The sequence below is a fragment of the Cygnus atratus genome, chromosome 3 (genome assembly GCF_013377495.2).
Source record: "Cygnus atratus isolate AKBS03 ecotype Queensland, Australia chromosome 3, CAtr_DNAZoo_HiC_assembly, whole genome shotgun sequence".
Taxonomy (NCBI): domain Eukaryota; kingdom Metazoa; phylum Chordata; class Aves; order Anseriformes; family Anatidae; genus Cygnus; species Cygnus atratus.
This window is the reverse complement of record NC_066364.1, coordinates 102,150,324-102,173,452: the sequence shown is the minus strand read 5'-3', so window position 1 is coordinate 102,173,452 and position 23,129 is coordinate 102,150,324. Positions and strand designations below refer to the sequence as shown.

The following is a 23,129-nucleotide window of genomic DNA, read 5'->3' as shown; positions in this document are numbered from 1 at the left end:
TGTGCAGCGTATGTATTGTAATCTGTAATCTTTCTTAAAAATGTGTGGTATTGGAAACAGAGTCCTATTCTGTATTTTTATATATTTAATGATTACGTTTGGAACTGTAATTTTTTTTTTTAGAATTTTTGATATGAAGGAACTGGTTTGCCACTGTAACTTAAAATATTCGTAAATCATTGCGTAATGCATAAAGACCTTTCTTGAGGCCTGAAGTTATAGGAAGAAAATCATCCGTATTTAACTAAAAAGTAATTTAAAAAAATATATTTTTTTTCTCTTTTCAAAGAGAAACAGATCCTTAAAATATCCTACTAATATGTGGTGATTTTCTTCCCCTTACCAAACTCACTGATCAGTAGTTTTTAGTCTGTCTTCCCTAACATCGCTCATGAGCTGGGAACTGAGATTCAGTACAGATTCACTGAGATTCAGTGAGATTCTGGTTATGGGCACTAAACCATTTGATCTTTCCTAGTTGTTGCTTTCTTTTGAGACAGCAGATGGAGAGTAGTCACCACCATGCAACTTGAGACAGACTCTGAAATGAGACTTTACTGAAGTTTTTTTTTTTTTTTTTTTTTTTAAAAAGCTTAATCTCAGATGCAGCTATTTAAATATTTATGTATTAATACAAATCTGCTTGAAAAGCAAGTCGTGGTCCCTGTAATTATTTTCTACTGAGGCAGCAGATAGAACTTGCTCTATGGGCTTAAGGGGGTGGTATATTCTGTCAGTGTGGGTTATTTTCCTGTATCATAGTGAAACTGATTATGTCTTGAGTGATATTAAGAGATTTCCCCCTTCTCTTTTCTTGCAGGAGGAAAACTGTGGTCTTATGTCAGTAAGTTCTTAAACAGAAGCCCTGAAGAGAGCTTTGAAATCCCTGAACCCCAAACATGCAGTTCAACTAAAATTCACCTGGAGCGGCCAACGCCTAGTCCTAAAGAAATCGGTAGCAGCACTGATTCCAGAGAAAGCTATGGGGAGCACATGCTGAAGGTGATCCCGCTGAAGAGCAGCCTAACGCCGAGCTCTCAGGACGACAGCAGCAACCAGGAAGATGGCCAGGAGAGTTCCAAGTGGATGGACTCAGCATCCAGCTCAGAAGAAGAGTGCACTACTAGTTATTTAACGTTATGCAATGAATATGGGCAAGAAAAAATTGATTCTGGCTCTTTAAATGAGGAACCTGTGGTTAAACTGGAGAACGAAGGTCTGAATACCAAAGAGAGAAGTTCCTCGCAGAAACGCACTGTTGTTGGCAGTGATAGCTTCAGCTCTCAGATTCCATCTCAGGAACTAAAGCTTTTCATTGACGATGCTGAATCAGAAATACCCAGTCCTACTAGGATATTGGACTCGCTAACTAAATCAAAGAACAGCCCCATGGAACTCTTCAGAATAGACAGCAAAGATAGCGCTAGTGAGCTTCTGGGCCTTGATTTTGGAGAAAAATTGTATAACCTGAAATCAGAACCTTTGAAGCCATTGTTTCCTGTTTCAGGTCATGACAGAAGCTTGGATGCCCTGGAGAGCAAAATGGCTGTGAAAGCTCATGACACCATAAGCAGGGGTTCAAACGACTCTGTGCCAGTTATCTCCTTTAAGGATGCTGCTTCTGATGATGTAAGTAGTGTTGATGAAGGAAGGCCTGATCTTCTGATAAACTTACCTGGCATGTCTGATGAAACAGAGGAGGCGGCAGTGTCAAGGCCAGCAAAGTTTACAAAAACCGATATGGACATCTTGGAAGTAAAATTATTAGAAACGCCCGATGTCTTACAATTAAATAATTCCGCAGAGCAATGCAAAGCATTTGATCAAGAGCCAGATCATGTGGCACCAGAACTGGGTGATCCTTCCCACGGGGAAGTGAATGGACAAAGCGGTGTCACGCAGGGAGCTCTTGGGACCCTCTGTACTTCTGACCAAGAGGTAGGTAGTTCAGAAGATGGGGCTCTATTGCAAGGGCTTGGAGCCTGCTCCTTAAAAGTGGCAAGCAAAGAAGAAAGTTTGTTTGTTTCCAACCTGCTCTCAGGTGCTCAAGATGTTAGCTCGGATGGAGATACGATAAGAAATGAAGCAGTGTTGCTGTTTTCTGATCAAACTGAAGACGTTGGGAAAGAGGAAGCGAACCTGGCTTTGTTACCAGCATCTGAAAGCGAAAAGACAGCACCAAAGGGGGAAGACGAAATAGCAGTAGCAGGGGAGAAGGAAATACATCAAATTTTTCAGGACCTCGACGAAAGATTAGCGATAACCTCCAGGTTTTACATCCCAGAGGACTGCATTCAAAGATGGGCGGCTGAAATGGTTGTAGCCCTTGATGCTTTACATAGAGAAGGAATTGTGTGCCGCGATTTGAACCCAAACAACATCTTATTGAATGATAGAGGTCAGGAACTTTTGCAAATGCATTTCTTTTTATTCGCTGTTGCTTCCAATTAACTGAGTAGGCGTTTTATCTTGTAATTAGTATCTTCATTTCCTGTCTAGAGCTTCATTATCAGTGCAGCAAATTCACCCCCAGTAATAGCTTCTAGTACTTAATGATGCCATTATTCTTAATGATACTGTTTTTAGCTACAAAAGGAGTAATTACAGTTCACTTCTGCAGAAAATGGAAGGGAAAAATGTTTTGATTTCTCCTGTCGTTTTGTTTTTAGGACACATTCAGCTAACGTATTTTAGCAGGTGGAGGGAGGTTGAAGATTCCTGTGACAACGATGCCATAGAGAGAATGTACTGTGCCCCAGGTTAGAGCAATCACCTACAATGTTTCACTTGGAAAGTAGATAAGCAGCTTTCGTTTTCTCACGGAGCCTCTATAACACAGAGCTCAAGATCATGCAATATCTGCTAGAATTTCTTTTCTTTTTACCGAATGTCTTAAAAAGCCAAGAGGGTTTGTAACTGCTTTATTGCTAACTGTGTTGTTGTTTGCTAGAGCATTTCTGTAAAGTGTAATTGCATTGAATGACTTGTTTAAGCACATTTAAGGAATGTTCTGTTTTCTTTCAGTTGTTTGTTATGTGTGAGTACATCCTGATAACTGAAAAGAGCAAATAAGGAAAAGGGCGGACTGAAAAGGCAACACTATGAACTTTAAAAATACAAAAGTTTATTCATGCAAAGAGTATGGGAGAAAAACATATAGCAGTTTGAAATATACAACCCTAATAGGCTCAGAGATGCCTCTGACATTTTTGATGAGCTGCAGAGGGCTTTGAAATAGTTTAGAGAGCTCTTTTCTTTAGAACTGCTTTCATCAATCATGAGGGTGATAAAATCAATATCTCTTGGGTTTTTATAGTGAGGATGGCACTTGAAACTGAGACCTCCCTTTTTTCCTCTTTCCAATTTATTTTCTGATATTATAGTCATCTGATGGTTGTGACAGCCAAAAATCGGATATTTTACTTGTAACTTCGTATTTTAAAAGTTTCATAGCTGGGTTAAAGAAACTACTTTTAGAGTTGAAATAACTACAGGGAGGCTATTCAGATTTTTAGTTTGTCTTTTTGATTCTAAATTTGAAATGCCAATGTACTCTTTCGGCTGAGTGCACGGTCTGATTCGGCTTTGCAAGTTGGCATGCAGGTAGTTCTCAAGCTCAAAGTCTGCGAATATGCTTGAAAAAAAAAAGCTGAAGATAAGAGTCATCAACAGTAAAAGACAAAAGTTCTGAACTTAGTTTGGCATCAGGTGTTTATTCTGTGACTTGGTTCCCCCTGACTGAAATACAGTAAGGGACTGCTTTCTGTGAATACAGGTGGCAGGATCTCAACAAAAAATTGTATTCCAGCCTCTTGAGATTAATAGTAAATAAAATCTTTGCTATCCAGGTGCGAGTTAAAAGGGAAATGGCAGGTATTACAGAGAAACAGAAAACAAATGCTTTATTATCAAAGCAAAACCAGCACCTTTGCTCTACTGTCACCCCACTTTAATTTAAGAACAGGAAAACTGGGGAATCCCTGCTTTTTGAGCCTCACAGCACTTCTTGTGGTTGTGGAATAGAAGCGTGCCCTGGTTGCCAACATGTGCTCTGTTGTGATAGAAGGAGGCATTTTCCTGCCTCCCTACCTCAGCCTCGTTCAGAGCTCTCCCCAGTTGAGCAGTAGTAAGGATGGAAGCGCAGCCTTTTCCCACCCTGTCACCATTAATGAGCTGTGAAAGTCAAAGCTTAATTTTTCTGTGTTTTAATGAGGATCCAAAGAGAAGCTTTTTTCTTTTTTTTGCCCCCTAAGCCCCAACCAGCCAACTCCTGCAGTAATTAAGTGTTTAGGGAGCAGTTGAAATAATATTTAGAACTCCCCATATGCAAGAATAAAGTTTTCTGCACCATCATTATTTCCACCTCACAGCACAGGTGTGGTATCCATCTGGGTTTTTCTTGGTTAAGTTGCCCTCTCCTCTCTGCCCTACCCCAAACTGGAGTTTGCTTTGTGTGTCTGTAACTGTGAGCTGCAGGGTGATTTGCAAGTGCAAATATTAGGTAGACGCAAGACAGCTGAACTGATACTGCTCTGAGTCTTACCTTTCGTATTTCTTGATCTTAGCGTTATTTGTTCAGAGTGTACTCAGATTTTAGTGTAGCTATTTCATGATAATTTTTGCATAGTAGAGTAGTACTTGCAATAACTTAGCAGTGCAAAATATATTTCGGAGCCATTTTTGTTTTGTATAAAGGTTTACCATGCATACCTTAAATAACGTGTATAGCTGAGGCCACGGTAACTTTCTTAGGGTTACTGCTGCTGCAAAGTCTTGCCCTAAAACATTTGATCAGTATTAATAAAAATAATCCCATTAGTGGGCTTTCTTTAGGAACACTCCAACGTTACAGGAAAACAGGCCTTACTTGGATGATCGTTTTTCCCTTTGAGAAGTGTGTGGTGTCCCTGGAGTCCGTCTCTCCCTCTCCTTTATCATGACAATTGCTCCTCAAGCAGCTTCCTGGTTAACCATTTTGAAATGGTAGTTGTGTTTCAATTCAGGATGCTAAGGTAAATTGGCGAGTTTGTGTTTTTTTTTTTTAATTCTTTTTCAATTGCTCTTTAGAATTGATCAGAAATGTTTCTCACAGCTTGCTTTTTTCCTGCTGAAGAAAAGGCTGCAATTTTGTAGAGATGAACTAGTGATCTTCATGAAATTTAATCAGGTCTTATGATTTATTTATTTATTTCTTCATAATACAACACAGCGACTAAATAAAGTGACTCAAAGTGAGTCTTTACCTTGTTTTGAATGTTCCTGGTGTGTCCGGTGTTGTGGGCTGTGTTGCCATACCTCTGGGTACTTGACCTCTCCTTTTCACTTCTAACTGGAAGATGCAGTGAAACTTGGCTTGGCAAATTTTGTCTGCGTGTGTTTAGCTTGGTGTGTGTTTTCATCTGAGCTCAGGACAGAGTAGGTTTTGGATATGGTAAGTTTATATGTAACATACTTTCAATTTTTTGTTATTTTAATGCTCTCGTTAAAAGTATGCAAAAAAGGGAAGATGTCTTTGCCAAAGCGCTATCTGTTAGGGTCTGGTGTTACAGTCTGAGAACAGGTCTGCATTGGTTTTTGAGGAGCAAATTTCATAGGTAGAAAAAGGAGAGAGTGAATGTGGAAGTTAAATAGATTGCAGGATATATTCAATTTAAAATAGGTAGGAAATTGTATTGCAGAGTTATGTGAAAGATATAAAAATGTACTTGAAACCATTTTATCTTTTTAATTGGTAAGGTTTTAGGTGTTACTCTTTTACAAGTTATATAATGTGCTTAGCGGTGAAGTGTCTGAGGGTGTATTTGAATTTTAAGTTGCTTTATTGGTTGGAGGAAAATATGGGATCTAAATTCTACAATTCATATATCAGAATCTAATTTCTGGAGGGGCTAGGGGTAGTAACATATTGATGTTGAAGCTCTTCAGACTCAGGGGAGGGGAGAAGTCCAGCTGTGTGCTGGGGTTTGCTTACAGGACCCTAGGAGTTTGTGTTTGAGGTTTTCATACCCAAGCGTGTAACTGTGTATTAAAGCAAAGGAAGGTGGTGTCGGTACAGAAGCAGCGATCAGATCCTTTCCACGGTGGATAGCGAGGGCTTGCTCAGCTCCTGTTATCCTATGAAAAACGGAGAGTTGTTGACTGCATGCATATAAGAGGGATTATGCAATATATGTATAAAGTAACAGAATAAATCCAACCATTATAAATGGAGAAGTGTCAGAAAGATGGGGGACGGAATAGTTTAAATAGCTGCGTGCTGTTTCCTGCTGACAGTATGCTTCATTCTGTTTGAAATAGCAATTGTCGTTTTATATCGTGCGTAAATTAAAAGCAGGAATAAATCTTCGGCAAGAAGCTGCACTTGTGCACTGGTGACGGCAGGTGGCATTGTACCATTAATGGATGTTGCTGTGGCTCTTGCTGCCTCTAATTTGCCTCACTTCGCTGAAGGGCTGGAGGCTGAAGGCGAGGTTTATTTGCAAGGATTTGCATACAAGGGTTGTACTTACAAGCTCGGAGTTGTAGAGTGTTGTAGTGCCGTTGAATCTTGGTAAAACGGGCTAAGTCTTTTTACTCCCGCATATTTCTACTTAAAAAACTAGTTGATGCTGAAGCAACTACTGGAACAACAAAGCTGCAGATGCTTGAAAGTAGAGCCCGTGCTATACTTTGATTAATGGCCAAACTAAATCTTTGCTGTTCACCTATGATAAGTCAAGTGTTGTTTCTATAAACCACCAGGGAAATGGCGGATTATAAATCATCCCCTATAAACTCAACACCACTTCAAGTAAAACTATGGGGGTTTTGGCCAAGAATAACCTGTTTGCTTTTAAAGAAGAAATTAAGCACTTGTCACTTGAGATTTTCTGCCGTGTTAATACGGTTAAGGTGACTAATGTGAGGCTCACATGTTTTGTTGTGCTTTCTTTGGTTTTTACTTTTCTCTATAGTAATTTTGTTTTCTGGGTGTTTTAAAGTGTGCGAAGCAGCTGATGTCTGAATACAAAGTTATTAGCAGATCAGACGAGAATGATTCACTTCTGTTTAAATAGCCCTTTGCTCTCAGTGCCCCCTGAGAACTCTTATCACATATTTGTCCAAAAAACCCCACAAAAACTAACAAAAAAATCCCTCACGTTATCCACCTGCCCGGTGGCTGATAGTATCAGCAGCGTATCTCTTTATCTCTTGGTTAATGTGCCTTGGTATTCTGAAGGGGGGAAAATTCCAGTAACAGATTCAATTTACACGGACAGAAACTTGAGCAAATGCCAACCTAGCAGGGGGGCCATTATTCTGCACTATAAATAAGTTTAAAAAAGAAACAAACGCACACACAAACCTGTGAATCAACATGTTTTGGTCTAATTGAGGGAAAAGCAAGATAGATGAATTTTGAAATGCAAATGATCGCCTTCTGTTATTTAAGTATCGGTTTTGCAATCTTTGTGATCCTAAATACAAAATGTTGTTACCTTTTAAGCAGAGTAACAATTATTTTCCATTCTTGATAGTGTGAGTTTTAAAATAAAATGGGTAACTTTTCTTTTTAGAAAGCCCCTCCATAGTGTGCTTAATACTTATGAGAAAGACAAGATCGTCTAAAGCCACAGGCTAGTCGGGTCTGTTTCCAGCTAAAACAGATTAAGCTGAGGATTTACATGTAAAGAGAAATCTTTCAGGTACTTTTTCAAGCTAACCTGTAAAGCAGGATGTCGTAGAAGTGGCTTGCTGGTCTAACGTAACATGTAAATACAGTGTATGAATGAGGTGTTTTATTTACACTCTCTAAGCTCTCTTTCCAGCACCGGGGATAAGTTCTGTCGTATCCCTATGGAGTTATCAGAGGATGAGATTTCAGAACTGTGCTCTCGTCGGAGTCTTTTTTTCTTTCTTGTCCACACCGTGGGTTTTCTCCACGCTGCATTTACTAAAATCTGGAGACTTGCTTATTGAGATCGGGAAGCTTAGCTTTGTAGGAAATAGAAGTAGGAAACTGGCCATCAGTAATGCATTGTATTACTCTCATGCTTTCAGAAGCTGTGTGCTATAATCAAGCCTTACTGACGTAAACTAGCCTTCACAGAAGCCTGCATATAAATATATGTTATATTTGGTTTTATCTAACCTGATACTAATTGTACACAATGCAAAATGTAACCAAAAGAAGGCTTTCTAGGTAAACGATTTTGCCCCAAAACAGACCAAAATGTTTCAGTGTGCAGCCTGATTTTCATGCTCCCAAATAAAGATGTAACTTCTACTTGTAGACGATTGAAAATACAGATGTGAAGTGCAGCTGATAACCTAAAGCATATGGCATTAAAATAAAAATTGCTGGATGCTATTATTAGCCTGTGTGCTATAATTTTTATTTTCTGCACAGGACAAAAATGGTCTGCCTCTATTTACCAAACAGATATTTGATGCTGGAAAACCTGCATATTATGTGCGTGTGTTTTTCAGTAGAAATTTGCAGGCACTCATTAAATTCTGCTATTTTGTATTATAGTCATTTAATTTGGAGTAGATTGTTTAAGAAGCAAAATAACGGCGGTGGATTAAAGTGCCATTGACCGTGAGAGGTGTCGAGGGGTGGGTTGATCTCATGGCTATAGTGTAAGACTGGACTTCCTCAATTTTGTTTCTGACTGTTATAGCTTTTTGTGTGACATTAATGTTTCAGGACGATCCTAAAAAGGAAAGGAAGAACAGGGCTTTTGAATGGGCAAAAGTGTAGAAGGACAGGCCAGCTTGATTTTAAAAGCACTGGCAATAAGAAAGGGGACTGAACATTAACATGAAACTACACGGCTGGTGTGAATAACGAGAAAAGGTCTGAAGCTGCAGAAAAAGTAGTGATTATTGTGAAGCTGGGAGTAACAATTGTACAACCGTTTGGAGGTGTACAGCTCTCCAAAGGCACCTGAGTGTCCCGCAGAAAACACTAACAGCTGACTGCTCCCGAAATAGCAGGATGGCATAAGCCTGGAGTAGGTAATTAAAAGCAGAGGTTTGGAGGGAGTAGCAGGTATTTTCTGAAAATAATGTGGTGTGCCTGGGCACTCAGGCATGTTGCAAGTACACTGCGTGTTTTAGGCGAAGTACCTGATCTTGTGGTTTTTGCAGACTCTCTAACTAGAGTAAGCAGCGAGATGTAGTGAAGCTGTAGAAGAATCTGGTAATTCAGTCTGGCTGGTGTAAAAGGCAGTTAATAACTCTGCAAGAAACTAATTCACCTATTTGTGGTTTCTTTTCTTTTTCCATTTTTCTTTTAAATAATGCAGCTGAAACTTGTAGATAGTATAGAAGACGCCTTTTGAAAATCAACAGAGATAGCTGAAGGGTTAAATGGGTGTTTGCTTTCTTTTGATAACAGAGCAGTAAAAGGTTTCTTTGTCTCTATCGTCACCTGATTATTTTAGAGGAAGTTTTAATTCCATCTTGCGTTGCTAAAAGGAAGAAAAAATATAGTTGCCTCTATTTTTTTTTTCTGTTAGTGACATGAGGAAATTTCTTCCAAAGAGGAACATAGAAGCTCATATGTTATTGAGTACCTTTAAGATGAAGCTTCCTATTTTCATACTTCATTTGATCTTAGCAGATGTTCATTGGACTTGCCTCACTACTTTATTGTTTAAAGACCATGATAAACTTTTTATACTTAACTGTAGATGGTTCAATACTGTGTTTTATAAATTGCTAAAGCATTTTAGGCAAAGCATTATGAGTGGATTGCTTGTGTGATGTATTATGTAGTGACTGTACCTCATATCTTGGCTGACTGAATCTGCATAGAGTGAATTAGCTTGGACTCATTTTACTTGGTTCTCTGCAAATGCTTCTTTACATTTATAGATATTAAAATAAGATAAAATAGTAAGCTTTTAAAATTAAATGAGTGTAAGGTAAATAGAATTTCCGAAGGGACTCTAATGTTTTTTTGTGCAATGCTGTTTATCTTAATGGCAGCAGAAGGGGAAAACGTGTCTGATGCTTTCAGGATGTTAGACAGGTCCATTTCCTCCTTAATGGTTTCAGACACCTGATGGCAGTTCAGATGGGTGTCCTTGTTTTCAGATCAGTGCAGAGACGATGCTTGAAGCTCTGCTGTTTCTGCTAGAAAGGCAGAGTGAGGGAGAGGGATGCCTCCGGTTTTGAAATTCTTATCAATCCACTAAGAGTCAAATGCTCCCTTCTTAATTCCAGGAAAGCCATCTCAATGCAAAGCCCACCCTGATTCTCACGTGTTCAGAAGCAGTACTTCCACACTGAGCCTATTTTCTTGTGAGCTGCTTTCAGCTGTTTTTCCTAATTCAGATGTATTTTTCCTAATTCAGATGTATTTTTTGGATGCTACAATTTATCCTACAAAGTTTGATTGACTTTTTCTTTCTGATCATTTGCAAGTGACCTGGTCTCAGTGGCACAGTGAATTTCCAAGTCCACCTGACTAGGTTTAAGCCTGGCTTCTTTTATTTTAACTAGTATGGGGTCATCAGGAGCCCTGGAAGAAACCATACCTGGGAGAAAATGCTTGAGGTGTGGTAGTAAAAGCCTTTGAAGTCCTTTAGTATGAAAGGGTGTATTTCAGCTTAAGGTCCTGTAGGAAGAATGAGTAAATCAGTCTTGGTATTAATAACATCATCAAGGATGTGTGTTCAAAAGAGGTGAAGTTCTGCTTTTCTTCTTTAGGACTGGCACTTCTCTTTAAAAATACAGCACGTTGTCAGCTACAGATCCCGTATCAGGAAGTAAGGTGTTGCTGTGTATAATGCAAATATTGAGATAAGTATGGAAACCATAAAGAAATGGCCTTTCGGTTGAGTCCAGCTGCTCAGAAGGACAGTGCTGGGAAGAGAAGCTGTTTACCTGTGCCATCTGTCTCTCTCTGAATCTGATAGCATTTTACAAATCTCCTTCCCTTCAGTTACCCCAACTGCTGCTGTTGATAGTGTTTCTGTGCTGGAATTTAGTTTTGTGATTCACATGCGCCAGTTGGTGCTAGCTATCGTGTGGGCATGCACTGGGAAAGGAAAAGAAAGAAGCTTTTCCTTGTAATGAAGTTACAATAAAGTTGGAAGAGCTACTGATTTTTTTTCACCCTACTTTTTCTTTCTCCAATTTCAAAGGATTCTTTTTTGTATTTGTAAATATGAATATTTTTTTCTGCAAATTTTATATTGCCAGTCCTGGAAACCTCAACACCATGCACGTGTGCGCGCGTGTTTATGTTTGTACAAATGTGGATAAGGTCCTTGATTTCAAGGTTCATGAAGTAAAGAACTGGCACAAATATCCCCACGTTATTCACTTAGGCTTATGGGTCGCTACCATTTATTGTCTAAATTACTTTGCTGATGGATTGAGATGAAAATGTTTTCTTAGTGAAGGCAGATATTGTAGTTCAGATTTATGGCAATATTAAAGCTTTAAAAAAAGCATATGCCCTGCGTGGTATATTACATTAGCTAGCTACTCTGTATCACTTGAAAGCACTTCATAATCTATAGTTTCTAAATTTTCCCATGATGTGTAGTCAAGATAAAATGCAGTAATATTGATGTGATATCCTGAACTTATTACGATCGGTGTACTGCATCAGAAGTAATGTGACCTGTTCGAAGTAAGGGAATGTAAACAACACATGTTTATCTGTAGTATTCACATGGATTTTTTTTTATTTTTATGTTTTAAGGAAAGCATTAGTATTAGTCCAAAGTAAGGAAACTGTGGGACCTAGGGAAAGCAGCAGGACAGCAGGCAGTGGACAGTGGGAAGAAAAGTGGAGCTTATATTTCGTTTTTTGTAAAAAAGGATATTTAGATCTTCCCCTCAGCTGAATTCTCCATTTTCTCCTCTGTGTTGGTTTAGATGACTTATCAGACAATTTCTGCTCTGTGCATGAGAACCCAGTCAGAGCCTTTCCATATGGAGAGGACTATGCACAGCTCGACTCTTCTCATTTTATCCCATCTGTGTTGTTTTGCTCATGGACAACAGTGGTGGAAGAGTTCAGTGCTCTTTTTGTAAGAGTTCTGCAGTGACGTTTGTTTTGGCTTGTTGTATACTGGAAGTGCTCTTACAGTAGTAAGTCTTAGTCTAGGATTAAAGACACCCAGGAAGGAAAACTCCCCTCTAAAGATGCCTAAAGTTTTTGTCTTTTAGATTTTATTTTTTTTTTCATATTATCCTGTGTCTGAATGTATATCATTGTGATTTCCTAGCACTAAATGTTGCAGTCAGACTGGAAAGGCATTTCTGTTCAATAGGTTTTACTGAGAGATGCTGTGGAAACTTTTTGCCAGCTGTTTCATGTGGAAAGGCCTGAGTTTTTTTAGAGGACATTTATCAAGAAGGTCTCTCTTTCTAAAATAAAGCAAAATTAAATTGTAAGAATAGATTTTGATTTTTACACAAGTTGTCTCAATTTACCTTGAGATTATCTAGATCCCTGTGATCTTAAAACGATTTAAAAATGCAAGTAATTATACCAGTACAGTTGCTCATGTTGGTGCTGTTAGATCTTTGTAAAAGTTTCTCTGTACTGATAGAAATAGTAGTCTATAAGGAGTGGAATGAATTCTAACGTGTGCCACCCTTACAGTTAATCTGTTGGGCATTCAAATGCCATTAACTGAGGAGAAAAAAAAAAGGAAAAATAATTTTTCAATGTATATCACATACACTGAATGTGATACGAAAATTTTACCTAAAGAAACAATGTCAGAGCCATCCTCCTATGCTCTTGCAGCAGCAAACCCTGCATAGTCCTTTAAGGTGCTGAGCATCTTCCCCAAGGGGGCAGCCCTCTGCAAGCCCCTGTGCTCTCTGGGGAAGGTCTGGGTCTGGCGTGTTCCTTTCCCTGACACTAGAGTCTGACTCATCTGTGCTTCTCCTTGGCCATGCGCACGCTAGGCTCCATAAAATGATGAGCAAGATTTTTCTAACGTGCCACAATGCTTTTCACAGCAACAGCTATGTGACTATATGCTAATTGTTGTCCTCTGCTGGGAATCTGGTGTGTCTTTTGCCACCAAAGCTATTTTAGTGCAGCTTCTGCATTTTTGACAGTCAAAATGAAGACTTCATTGCAATCTGTTTTTCTGCCTGATTTAGAGCAGACTGTGCAATGTGTTTGTATTCAATAATTTTTGTAGTTTAAAGCCTGAGTCAGTGAAGGCCAAGTTTGCTGCATGCATCGTGCTGTTGAACACATGAATGTGGATGGCAATGGCTTTTACAAGTCCTTACCTCTCCGCTGTCTCTTGTGCATGGACAGCAATAAGATGGCACTGGATTCTTGCTGGGTGCTAGGGAAAACAAATTTTTGCTCCTAGGTAGCTGAAGTGAGTTTAGGCTGAGCTGGAGCAGCACAGTTGCTAGCTGTAACTAGGCTTTATGAAGCAGATTTAGCATCTCCAACTAGTTCCCAAGGGATGAGAGGCTATTGTGAAAAGCCTACCATGATGATCTCAGCAAAGAGTGCCGGTTATCCTTGAGATGAATCCTGCTCTCCAAGACAAAATTAAAGCATGCACTGGACTATTATAACGTCTCTTGTGCTGCTTTTGTGGATGCCTCAGGTCAAACTTGCCAGTCCAGCTCTTCTTACCAGGGTAAATTCTCTAAATGTGTTTTGCTTTGCCATCTGTCACTGTCCCGTTTTAGTCCAGTGTAGCAGAATCCTCACTATAGTTCCTACAAGTCTTGAAAATGCCTGTGTGTGCAAGGAAAAAGCAAATTATGCATGAAATGTATAGTGCTGCTGTGTTTGAACAATGCAATCTGTAGGTGGCTAAAGGGCTAACTAAATTGCAGGCGTAATGAAAGCTCTGTGGTATTTAGTATATGTTCTGTCAGCATTAAACAGTCACCTTGTAAATATATGTTAATTTTGAAGGTGTAACTGACCTTTTTAATATTAATTGAAATGTCTCGTGTTTAGAGGTTGGAGCTATCCTAGAAGAGACAGAAGCCTGTGACTGGTGGAGCCTGGGTGCCATTCTTTTTGAACTCCTCACTGGGAAGGTAGGGCTGGGGTCAAGTTACTTTATAAAACTGATGTGATGACCAGTAGTTTCTCACAAGTGGTGTGCCCAATTGTGATTTCCTTGCGTGTTGAACCTGGATGTGCTTTGCAGACATGAGTCGCCTAGTTCTGCTAGGTCCTCACGGGACCAGAGATAGTAAACATGCTCAAGCTTCAGCAGAGTAATTCAATAAAGCTGTATTGAGCTCAGGGTTGTAAAGAATAACCAAAAGCCATGTTGCCCTCTGAACCACAGGAAAATCAAAATTGTCTAACATTCCGTCTGAACATTATTTTTTTTCCCTAACTTTTTTCCCTTTCCTGTTAGTTTCAGAGGTATTCTTTGGTACAGTATAGAAGCCATGTGTCACAGTGACACACGAACTCAAGCTTGAGCAGACTCTCTTGGTGAATTGCTTTCATTATGAGATATCAGGCTGATGTGATGATGCAACATGATCTAGTATGGAAGCAGGAAGCTGGAAGACGTCACCACCCCTTGGGAATGCCATTTTCAGTACTCCAAGGTTGGCCAAATCAAACCAGTGATTGATTGCTCGTGCAGTTCCACATGAGGAAAAGTGAGGTTCACCAAACCCCAAAACTTTTTAAGTTTGAGCAGTAGAGCAAGAGCACCGTGGTGTAAATGTTCTATAAGCATGTCTCCAGGGGGATGTAGTACCTATAGACACTCCTTCCAGAATCAATACTTCAGACTAGGAAGCACTGAACTTTTGGCTGTTTGTGTTAATTTATATGTATACTAGAAGATAATCCAGTACTACATTTTCTGAATCAATAAATGGATCTGACTTGTTTTTCTTTTTTTTTCCCAGACTCTGGTTGAGTGCCATCCATCAGGAATAAACACACACACTTCTTTGAGTATACCAGACCATGTATCAAAGGAGGCCAGATCACTGATTCAGCAGGTAATTGAGGGGGAAATTCATTTTCAATGGGTACACAAGCAATCTGGACAAATACTTGCATACTTGAGCTGTTCTGGTGAAGTAAATGTAAGAACAGAAGGCTGCTGAAAGGAATGTGGATGAGTCTTTTGTCAGCACTGATGATTTTTGTCCTGCTGTCTTGTTGCTTCTGGAAACTTTGACTTCTGTCTCTGTAGAAAACCAGAGTGCTTTGCCATTTCTCTGAAGAACGTGTTTGGTCAGTGCTGAGTGCTTTGGAAACACCTGTCAGTGATACTTGACCATTTTTGGAATCCTGTCCTAACTGTTAATGGAAACATTTGTGATGAACTAAATTAAACTAAAAAATATTGAAGCCAATTCAGCAAGATAGCTCTAAGTACCATGAAACCTGTAACACACTAATTAGAAATGATGACCTTGTTGTGGCTGAAAATCTGTTGCTGTTCTCCAGGAAACCTTCTGGGTGATATTTGTTGAGAAAAGTACTTCCAAATGTGAATAGTATGAATTTTATAAGAAGATATCTGGTAGGTTTGACAAAAGGCCAAGTGGGATACTTCTCAAAATACAGACAACCTTCCAGAGTGATTTACTGTGTAATTTCAAACTAATGGGAATAGTATTGAGTGCTACTTTTAGTTTACTGTTAGGTAGTAATGGCTGAGAAAATAAACTTGTATGTACAGGGTCTTGAATATCAGAACACTCTCTCTCTTCCGCTAGTTAATTTTGACCTAACTGTGGAAGTGAAGCCTGGATCTGACCTACTCCACTTGAGCAGAATAAGTAACGTGTATGAACTATGGAGTTCAGCATTGAATGAAGAGTGTCTGGCTAGTGAATACATCAGTAATGACATCACTTTAGATATAGGCCTGAACAGAGCAGAATGGAAAAAGTAGTTTTTCAAGAAAATTAAGGAAGGACGTTTTGGAAATGCAGCAAGTCAAAAGACCCAGTGACAGATTGATTTCTTTGCCATTACTGTGAAGCGATTAATGGAAGTGCAAGCAGAAGTTTGGACCTCCAATTTTGACTAGGTGGCATGCAGTGAAAGCACTTTCACATGCATCTGTGTGTTTCTGGCAAGGGCAGGGAGGGAAGTGACTACAGAAAAATCCCATTTTTGTATAATCTGCATATATATTTTTAGATGGTAGCAAATTGTTGCCCTCACTCACAGGTGCTACATGACTTAAATGGATAAGGAAAAGCAAAACCACACTTGATGAAGGGAATTCTTCCCATCTAGAAGAGTAGAAGTGAAGACAAACTAAGTCATTCAGTCCACTTTTCCCTGCCACTACAGGATTGCTCTTTGTTGTGGACTAACGTATTGCCTGTTTTCAAATATGCCAACCTAAGTGGCAAATATATCTCTGCCACTTGCAGATGTATTACAAGGCTGTATCTGTTCAGAGAACAGGCACCCCAGTGCCCGTTCAGTTAAGCCTTCTAGTACAGGCCGGTGACTTGTCAGGTGGAGGTTCAGCTATATGAGCTAGTAAATCACATTTTTGTTGTGTGACTATCCAAGGAAGCTGCCATTCATTGTTGAGGAAGCCTTGTCAGGAAAAGGAAGAAAGCTCTCTTGGCATGGATAGCAATTTGTCATTGCGACTTTCCTTCCCCCCACTGCCAAGGGTAAACAGGTCAAAGCATCACAGAATAACTCTGGGTTCAGTGTTCAGCTACACAGAAAACTGTCAGACATCTCCTGCTGTGGCTTCCAGTGCAGGTGACTTCATTGTTAACACCTCCTTCATTTAACCATTTTTCTAAGAAAACAGAGATCTTTGTATTTCTGGCGCTCTTCTGAAAAATAGGGTTGTTATTTTTTTATGTTGGTTTGGCATTTTGCACCCAAGATTTATTTTTTTTTTTTCAGGCACATCCAGGCTTTACTACCAAGAAAATATGCAGTGTGACTTTTAAATAGGTATCTCTTGCAGTTTGTGATGCATCTGCTTTCTAAGATTAAAGTTCTCCTGAAAAGACAGACTGCAGAAAGTGCCTGTGCTTACTTTCCCCCTGCTGGTGCTTTTTATAGCAAAGGCAGAGGGACACTGGCTGCATCTGTTTCTGCTGCCTTGTGGAAGATCTCAGAGCAGCACTATTCCCTGTCACTGAGCTACCTTTATTATGTGGCATTATGATTGCAAATAGCAGAGCTATCTTAGAATGTGTAAATTCATATGTTTATGGATGTAGACTCACTTAGATGTTGAGTGCATCGAGATATGAATACACATTGTTCCAAGTGACAACTGGGAGAAGTTATCCCATTAGCTGTTGCAGAAAGAGCAAGAAAGAAACCCTGCCTTTGTACTGGGTGTAATTGAATAGAGTATAAACAATTCTCTAAAACTGCAAAATATTTTTTGTGTGTCTTTATTAGTCTCTTTGGAGTATTACCTCTGCATTCCCTTTTATATGGATTGGTATCTTTAAACAGATGTAAATATTGTGATTTCCTTTTCACATGAATTCAGCATGTGATGTACAAATAAAAAGCAAGAGAGGTGCTGAATCTTAGGAAATTTCCATGAAGCTATTACACTTTTTTTTCCCCCCACTGGAGTTTTGATTTCTCAGTTTTAATCCATTTGTAGAACTCTTTAAAAACTTTTTTAGGAAATAGAGAACGGGCTGTAATATCCTGGTATTTTAGGACCAACTCACAACTTATGAAATGGAAAGTTACAGACCAATGTCCCTGATGTAGCCTGAATGCAGTGGTGTGGGCAAAAGTTAATGTGAAGCAAATGCAGTGTCCAGAGTTCTACAGATGTAGTCTCTGGCTGCTGTTCTCTTTTTAAAAACGAGGTTGTGCTTAAAACGAAGTCCCAATGTGCAGTGCTTCAGGGTATTGCCTGCTGTGATCAGTAGTCTCTGAAGACTGTGTCACTGAGACTCAAGGAAAGGAGAGTCTAGCATTTACTGGATTTTAGGAATTTCAAGTATGCTTCACACTCTTAAAAGTAACTCTCAGAGCAGGAAAACGGTAGGATGTCCCTTACCTTAGACCTTTATGGAACTTTTAAGCAGTTGTTTTTGTTCTTACTCACTGAAACATATATATATATTTCTTTTTATATCAAGCTTTTGCAGTTTAATCCTGCGGAGCGTCTTGGTGCTGGCGTTGCTGGTGTTGAAGACATCAAATCTCATCCATTTTTTGCCCTCATAGAATGGGCAGACCTGGTGAGATGAGAGATGCGTGTTCCCTCTGAACAAACTCAGGTCAAGTGGACAGGTTTCTCTGGCACAGAAGTACCCTGACTTGCTTCCTTCGGACGTCCCAGCTCATTTGGACATTATGACTAAGGATGCCGGACCAATCATGCCAAAAGCAAACACTTTTTAACAGGAATCACTGATTGTACAGGGTGCTAGCTTATTTTTATGGCAACTGGCTGCTACGTGTGTGTAAATCTTTTCACCAAAGGGTGATTTGTGATGAAACTGCTGGGTAGCATGTTTAGCACTGCCAGCTTGTCAACTAAGTAGAGACAGGAATGCCCTCCTGGTGCTTTGTCTGGTGACGGAAGTGTCTATAGAGTGTGCCAGTTGAAAATATCTTTTATACTGTCAGTAGACCATTTCGCTATGCTAAGTGCAGCTGTGGCGGGGCAGGGGGAGGAAGGAACAAATAATTTATTAATGGTATATGCTGAATAAAATACTAAAATGCTTTATGCAAAACTTGACACATTAAAAATAATATATCCATTAAAAATTAAGAAAGCTGTTGCATAATACTGTGGAATGTGTCTTGAAAATGGCATATCACTTCAAACCGTGGAAAGAGCATATAAAAGGCAAATAATCCTGTCAAATGTTGTACTTTGTTGGCTGGCAATGTCTGTTTAAAACTCTTGACTCCGTTATATTTGACGAGCTACATGTTAAAGTCACTACAGTAAGGGAGATCTTTTCCTCAGTCAGATAACTGCTGCTTTTGCAATCTAATAAGGAGCAAGAAAACATAATGCTAAATAAATATATGGATTAAAAAAGGAGAAAATCTTCTCTCGTCATTGCAGCCACCACTCATCACTTAATGAACTTCACTTCCTCTAAGTGTCCTATTTTTAACTGTTTCTTCAGGAAAAAGCCTTTCTGCTCATGCTCTTCTGCTTGAGGAAGCTTCCGAACTCTTCTGTTTGTTTGTTAATAGTCTTAATAAATCAAAGAGAGCCTTCACCCACTCTGCTGCTTGAACAGGAAGAAGCCTGGGATTTGCTCATGCCAAATGACTAAGTGACATCTCTTAGCAAACCCTAGTGGGTAAGACTTGGGAGCGAGCCAATGAGCTGACCTGTTTGTTTGTTAGGAAGGTCTGGAGAATGGGAAAAGAAGACGAGACACGCAGAATATTTTGCTGTACACTGCTGTTGCTGCTAAGCAGCCACGCTTGTGCGGGTTCCTGATGTACAAATACTGTGCACTGTGATGCTTGTATGGATTATGAATCTGTACTCTTTCCTAAATGCTCTCTTTGCTGTCTGTCTTTTTTTTTTTTTTTTTTTTTTTTGGCTCTCTAACTTCTTTCCAGCTTTATCCGGAGAACAAAGGCCAAACTCCTTTGGGAAAATGAGGTGACAGCAATGATTATTGAACTTACAATTCCAAAAAGAAAAAAAAAAAAAGTATTCTTCCATTTGTATTTTAGCAGTGTATTTTATGGGCACTCCCCAAAGTGCATCTGCACAGTCTCCATCTGTTAGACACCAGGTCGGTGTATTCAAATAAAGTGGAAAAGGAAAATGCTTCACTTAAACAAAGGAAATCTGGAAACTTTTTTTCTTCCTTTTAAAATTATTCCACTCCCCTCTTTTTTTTGTTTCTTCCCTTTCTTGTGATCACCAGGCCAGCAGAGGGGCTGTAACAACACCGCAGGTTGTAACCAGGTCACTAGTATCACTGCCTACGGAGTGCTGTCCAAGATTACCTCACTCTCAGAAACTGTGTTTCAACCTACCACCCTCTGGCTTCATAACAGGAACTCCCTCAGGTGAGCCACAGGAACAACTTCCTGCACCGAGCGGGTAGGAAATCTCTACTGCGGACACCAAGCTGATACAGAGCTTCCTTCCAGCACTGCCCCGGCTGTGACTCTGGAGAGGGCTCGTTGCTCAAGGGACACCTCCCTTCCCTCTGCCACCTGACTCCATCCCTGGGGCTCTCTAGCTGCTAGCATCACCTGATAGTGTTGTCGCTTGTGTTCATCTGTCCCACTGCATTTGCCTGGCAGTAACTGTAAAAATAAAATAAAATTTTCATGTTACCTCAAAACGTTTTCTTGTTCAGGTTGAGCCAGCATGTTGGTTTTGAGTAAAGGCAGTACAATCTAGGACAGAAGGACAAGCAGCAGCAGGAGAACACTATATACCAGCAGAAACCAAATGACCAGTGACTCTAACTGCTTTGATTTAGTTAATGACACAGAAATATTTCTTTTTCAAGTGCAACATTAAGTAGAGAGGAAATCTTAGATCACAGAGATCAGAAGAAACAGGACATTTGGCAAGACATCTTGCCATAAATACACCTTTGCTATACCACTGTTTTTTCATAACCTTACCATTGCCTCAAATAATGGATTTGCTAAAGAAAGCAGTCTGGTGTTAACTGCACATAAGAAAATCTTGTTTCTATCCTTTTTTCTTTGTTTTTTTCTTTAACCTGCATTATATGTTATATTGACGTTTACACATATTCCTCTATTTCCTCTGTACTTCTTCCTTTGAACAACGCTTTTTGACTTGGAAAATATTCAGGATTATCTTCTTTCTGGTGCCTCCTATGAAGCCCTGTGGTGCACTTTTCTGTTTTGCTGACCGTTAAGTAGTGCAATGTCCATTGCACCTTCTGTGACACCTAATGGCTGATAGCAAAACAAACCTGCAATTTTGTTCACAGGAGTTATTGAGTCTATGTAAAACGCAGCCAAATAAGCTTATAGATTTTCCTAATCTCCTCTGAGTGTTTAGGTAAAGTAGGTAACACACTTGGGACGTCTCAAAGTGATAATTCATTGCACACTGTTGAACCACTCTTAATCTTTTTGTTGTCCTCTAAAATGCAGAGAAAAAATATATGAAGGCTCTCTGACCTTCTCTTCTTTCTTCTTCTCTGACCACTTCTTTTTTTCTGATCTTGTCCTCTCTATCTCCAGCCTCCTATTCACTGACCTTCTTTGACCTCCCATGACCATCATTTCTCCGACCTTTTCCTCTCCCCTCCACTCCTGTCTTCATTTTGAAATCTTGTACATGCTCTTCAACAATCTCTGGCCTGCTGTGACCTTCTCTGACCCTCCTTGACCTTCTCTGCTTTTCTTGGCTCTTCTCTGACCTTCTCTTCTTTTGTCTTCGTGGATTTCTTCATTCTAACCTTCTCTTCTCCTCTTTGTCCTTCACTGGTCGTCTCCTCTCTGCTCTGCTCTTTTTCCCTGTGTTGTGTGACCTTCTCTTCACTGACCTTTGACACCTGCAACCATTTTTTCTTTGACCTCTTCTCCTCTGCTGCCATTTTCTTAAAAAAAAAAAATCATCTCTCTCTCTGCTGTGCTCATCTCTGTTCTTCCCTTGTTTTCTCTTCTTTGAGAAGAGTGTCTGGCCTGTTCTGACATCCTCTGAGTGCTCATGAGCCTCTCTCTGACCCTCTTTACCTTCTTTCCACCTTTGAGCTTCTTCAACAGTCTTTGAGCTCCTCCCGATCTTCTCTGACCTCATTTGTATTGAGTAGAGTTGCTGTGAGGCAACCTCAGGAAGGAATTGCCTCTCATGAAATACAAGGGGCATAACTTTGTTTGCTTTTAATGGCTGTATTCACAGCTTCCGTGCTTGTTGCCCAGCTCCTATATCTCCTGTGAAAATCACCTCCCAGACAGCAGTTATTGTCATGCTGACTCCCTGCACCCCTCGGGATGCTGAGTTGGCAGGGTTATCTGCTCTGGAACATCTCCTCGGCTCTCTTCTCCATTTCTAAACCTGCTCGTTGGTGCGTCCCCGCAGCGAAGGGCACTGGGATGAAGAAGGCTGGGGAGGTCAGCCTTCTCTAAATGAAGCGCTCAGCATAACAACACATGGGGAAGTGCGAAGTAAACCTCTGCGGGCTTTTTTTGAGCACGCTGTCATTTGTTTTCTCAAGGACACGAAGTAGGAAGCCAGAGAAACAGAAACTTCCTCTCTGGCGAGATTTATGGCAGTGATTTAAGCAATAAAAATGAAAAAGTGCACTTGTTGATTTCTTCGTGTCTGTGCTTTCTGCGCGTGCTTTGTTGTGGGGGGCTGAATGCAGCCGCTCCTAGGCCGCTGCTATGTGTGAGGAGGCCTCCAGGCCAGGCCCCAGCGGGTGTCGGTGAGAGGCCCCACCACTGCCCTCGGCCACCACCGAGCTCCCCGAGGCCTGTAACTTCTGTCAGATACACACAGGGGCCTTGTGGGGCCCGGCTGCAGAGGAGAGGTTTGGCAAGGGGCAGCACAGCCAGCTCCCGGGAGGGGGGAATGGGGCTTGCTAAAAGGTGCTGTGCAGCTGCTGCTGGTGGTGCGGAGCCATCTCCTGTGGCATCCCTAACCCAAAGTGCGAGGTGTCCCCAAGGAACCCCAAAATTCTGGGGCAGAAGTGGTGGATGCAGTGAAATCCCGTTTACTGCTGCTGCAGAGCAGAGAGGGGCTAATCCAGGCTAAGCAGAGAGGTTGCTCCAGACTCCCAGCAGCAGGTGACAGCTTAATGCACTGCCTCAACAGGACCTTGCTGCCTCTTGGCCGACCAGAGGCTCTCCTTCTCCAAAGGCAGCTTTGTCCCCATCTTCTTGGCCCAGGGACCCAGCAGGAGGGATTAGAGCTGCTGCCGGAGGGCTGCGGTGGCACCAGGATGGGCAGGAGGGCTGGGGATGTGCGTGCTGCTGGGCAGCAGGGAGCTAGCATCCTCTTGGGAAGGCTGTAGGCGGTTGCCTTGATGCTTCACTGCCAAGATCCTAAGTTTGGCAAGTCTGGGAAAAGTCCTTCTGGGGGCAATAAAGTAGATAAGCCAACTGGCAAGCGTCGGAGCGGGGTAAAGATGGGCCAGCTAGGGAAGGAGCAGATGTTGCAGGGGTCAGCAGTCCTCAGCAAAGCCTTGCTAGCCTTGTTCTGTGCCTGGGAGACAGA

At 40.7% G+C, this 23,129-nt stretch overlaps 1 protein-coding gene across 6 annotated transcripts in view; it reads left to right on the top strand.

Annotated features, from left to right (window-relative positions):
* The window catches only part of RPS6KC1 (ribosomal protein S6 kinase C1), a 92,117-nt gene extending 69,902 nt beyond the window's left edge, over positions 1-22,215 (top strand). The window contains exons 12-17 of one of the 6 annotated variants that reach the window (XM_050709611.1): positions 821-2,398; positions 2,670-2,759; positions 13,952-14,034; positions 14,872-14,967; positions 19,843-19,987; positions 21,813-22,215. In XM_050709611.1, the coding sequence (XP_050565568.1) occupies positions 821-2,398; positions 2,670-2,759; positions 13,952-14,034; positions 14,872-14,967; positions 19,843-19,987; positions 21,813-21,850 (2,030 nt within the window). In that variant the 3' untranslated portion in view covers positions 21,851-22,215. Of the gene's footprint in view, positions 1-820; positions 2,399-2,669; positions 2,760-13,951; positions 14,035-14,871; positions 14,968-18,072 lie in introns of all 6 variants that reach the window. The other 5 variants (XM_050709613.1, XM_035557849.2, XM_035557858.2 and 2 more) reach the window with 5 other exon arrangements.
* Positions 22,216-23,129: the final 914 nt, after the last annotated feature.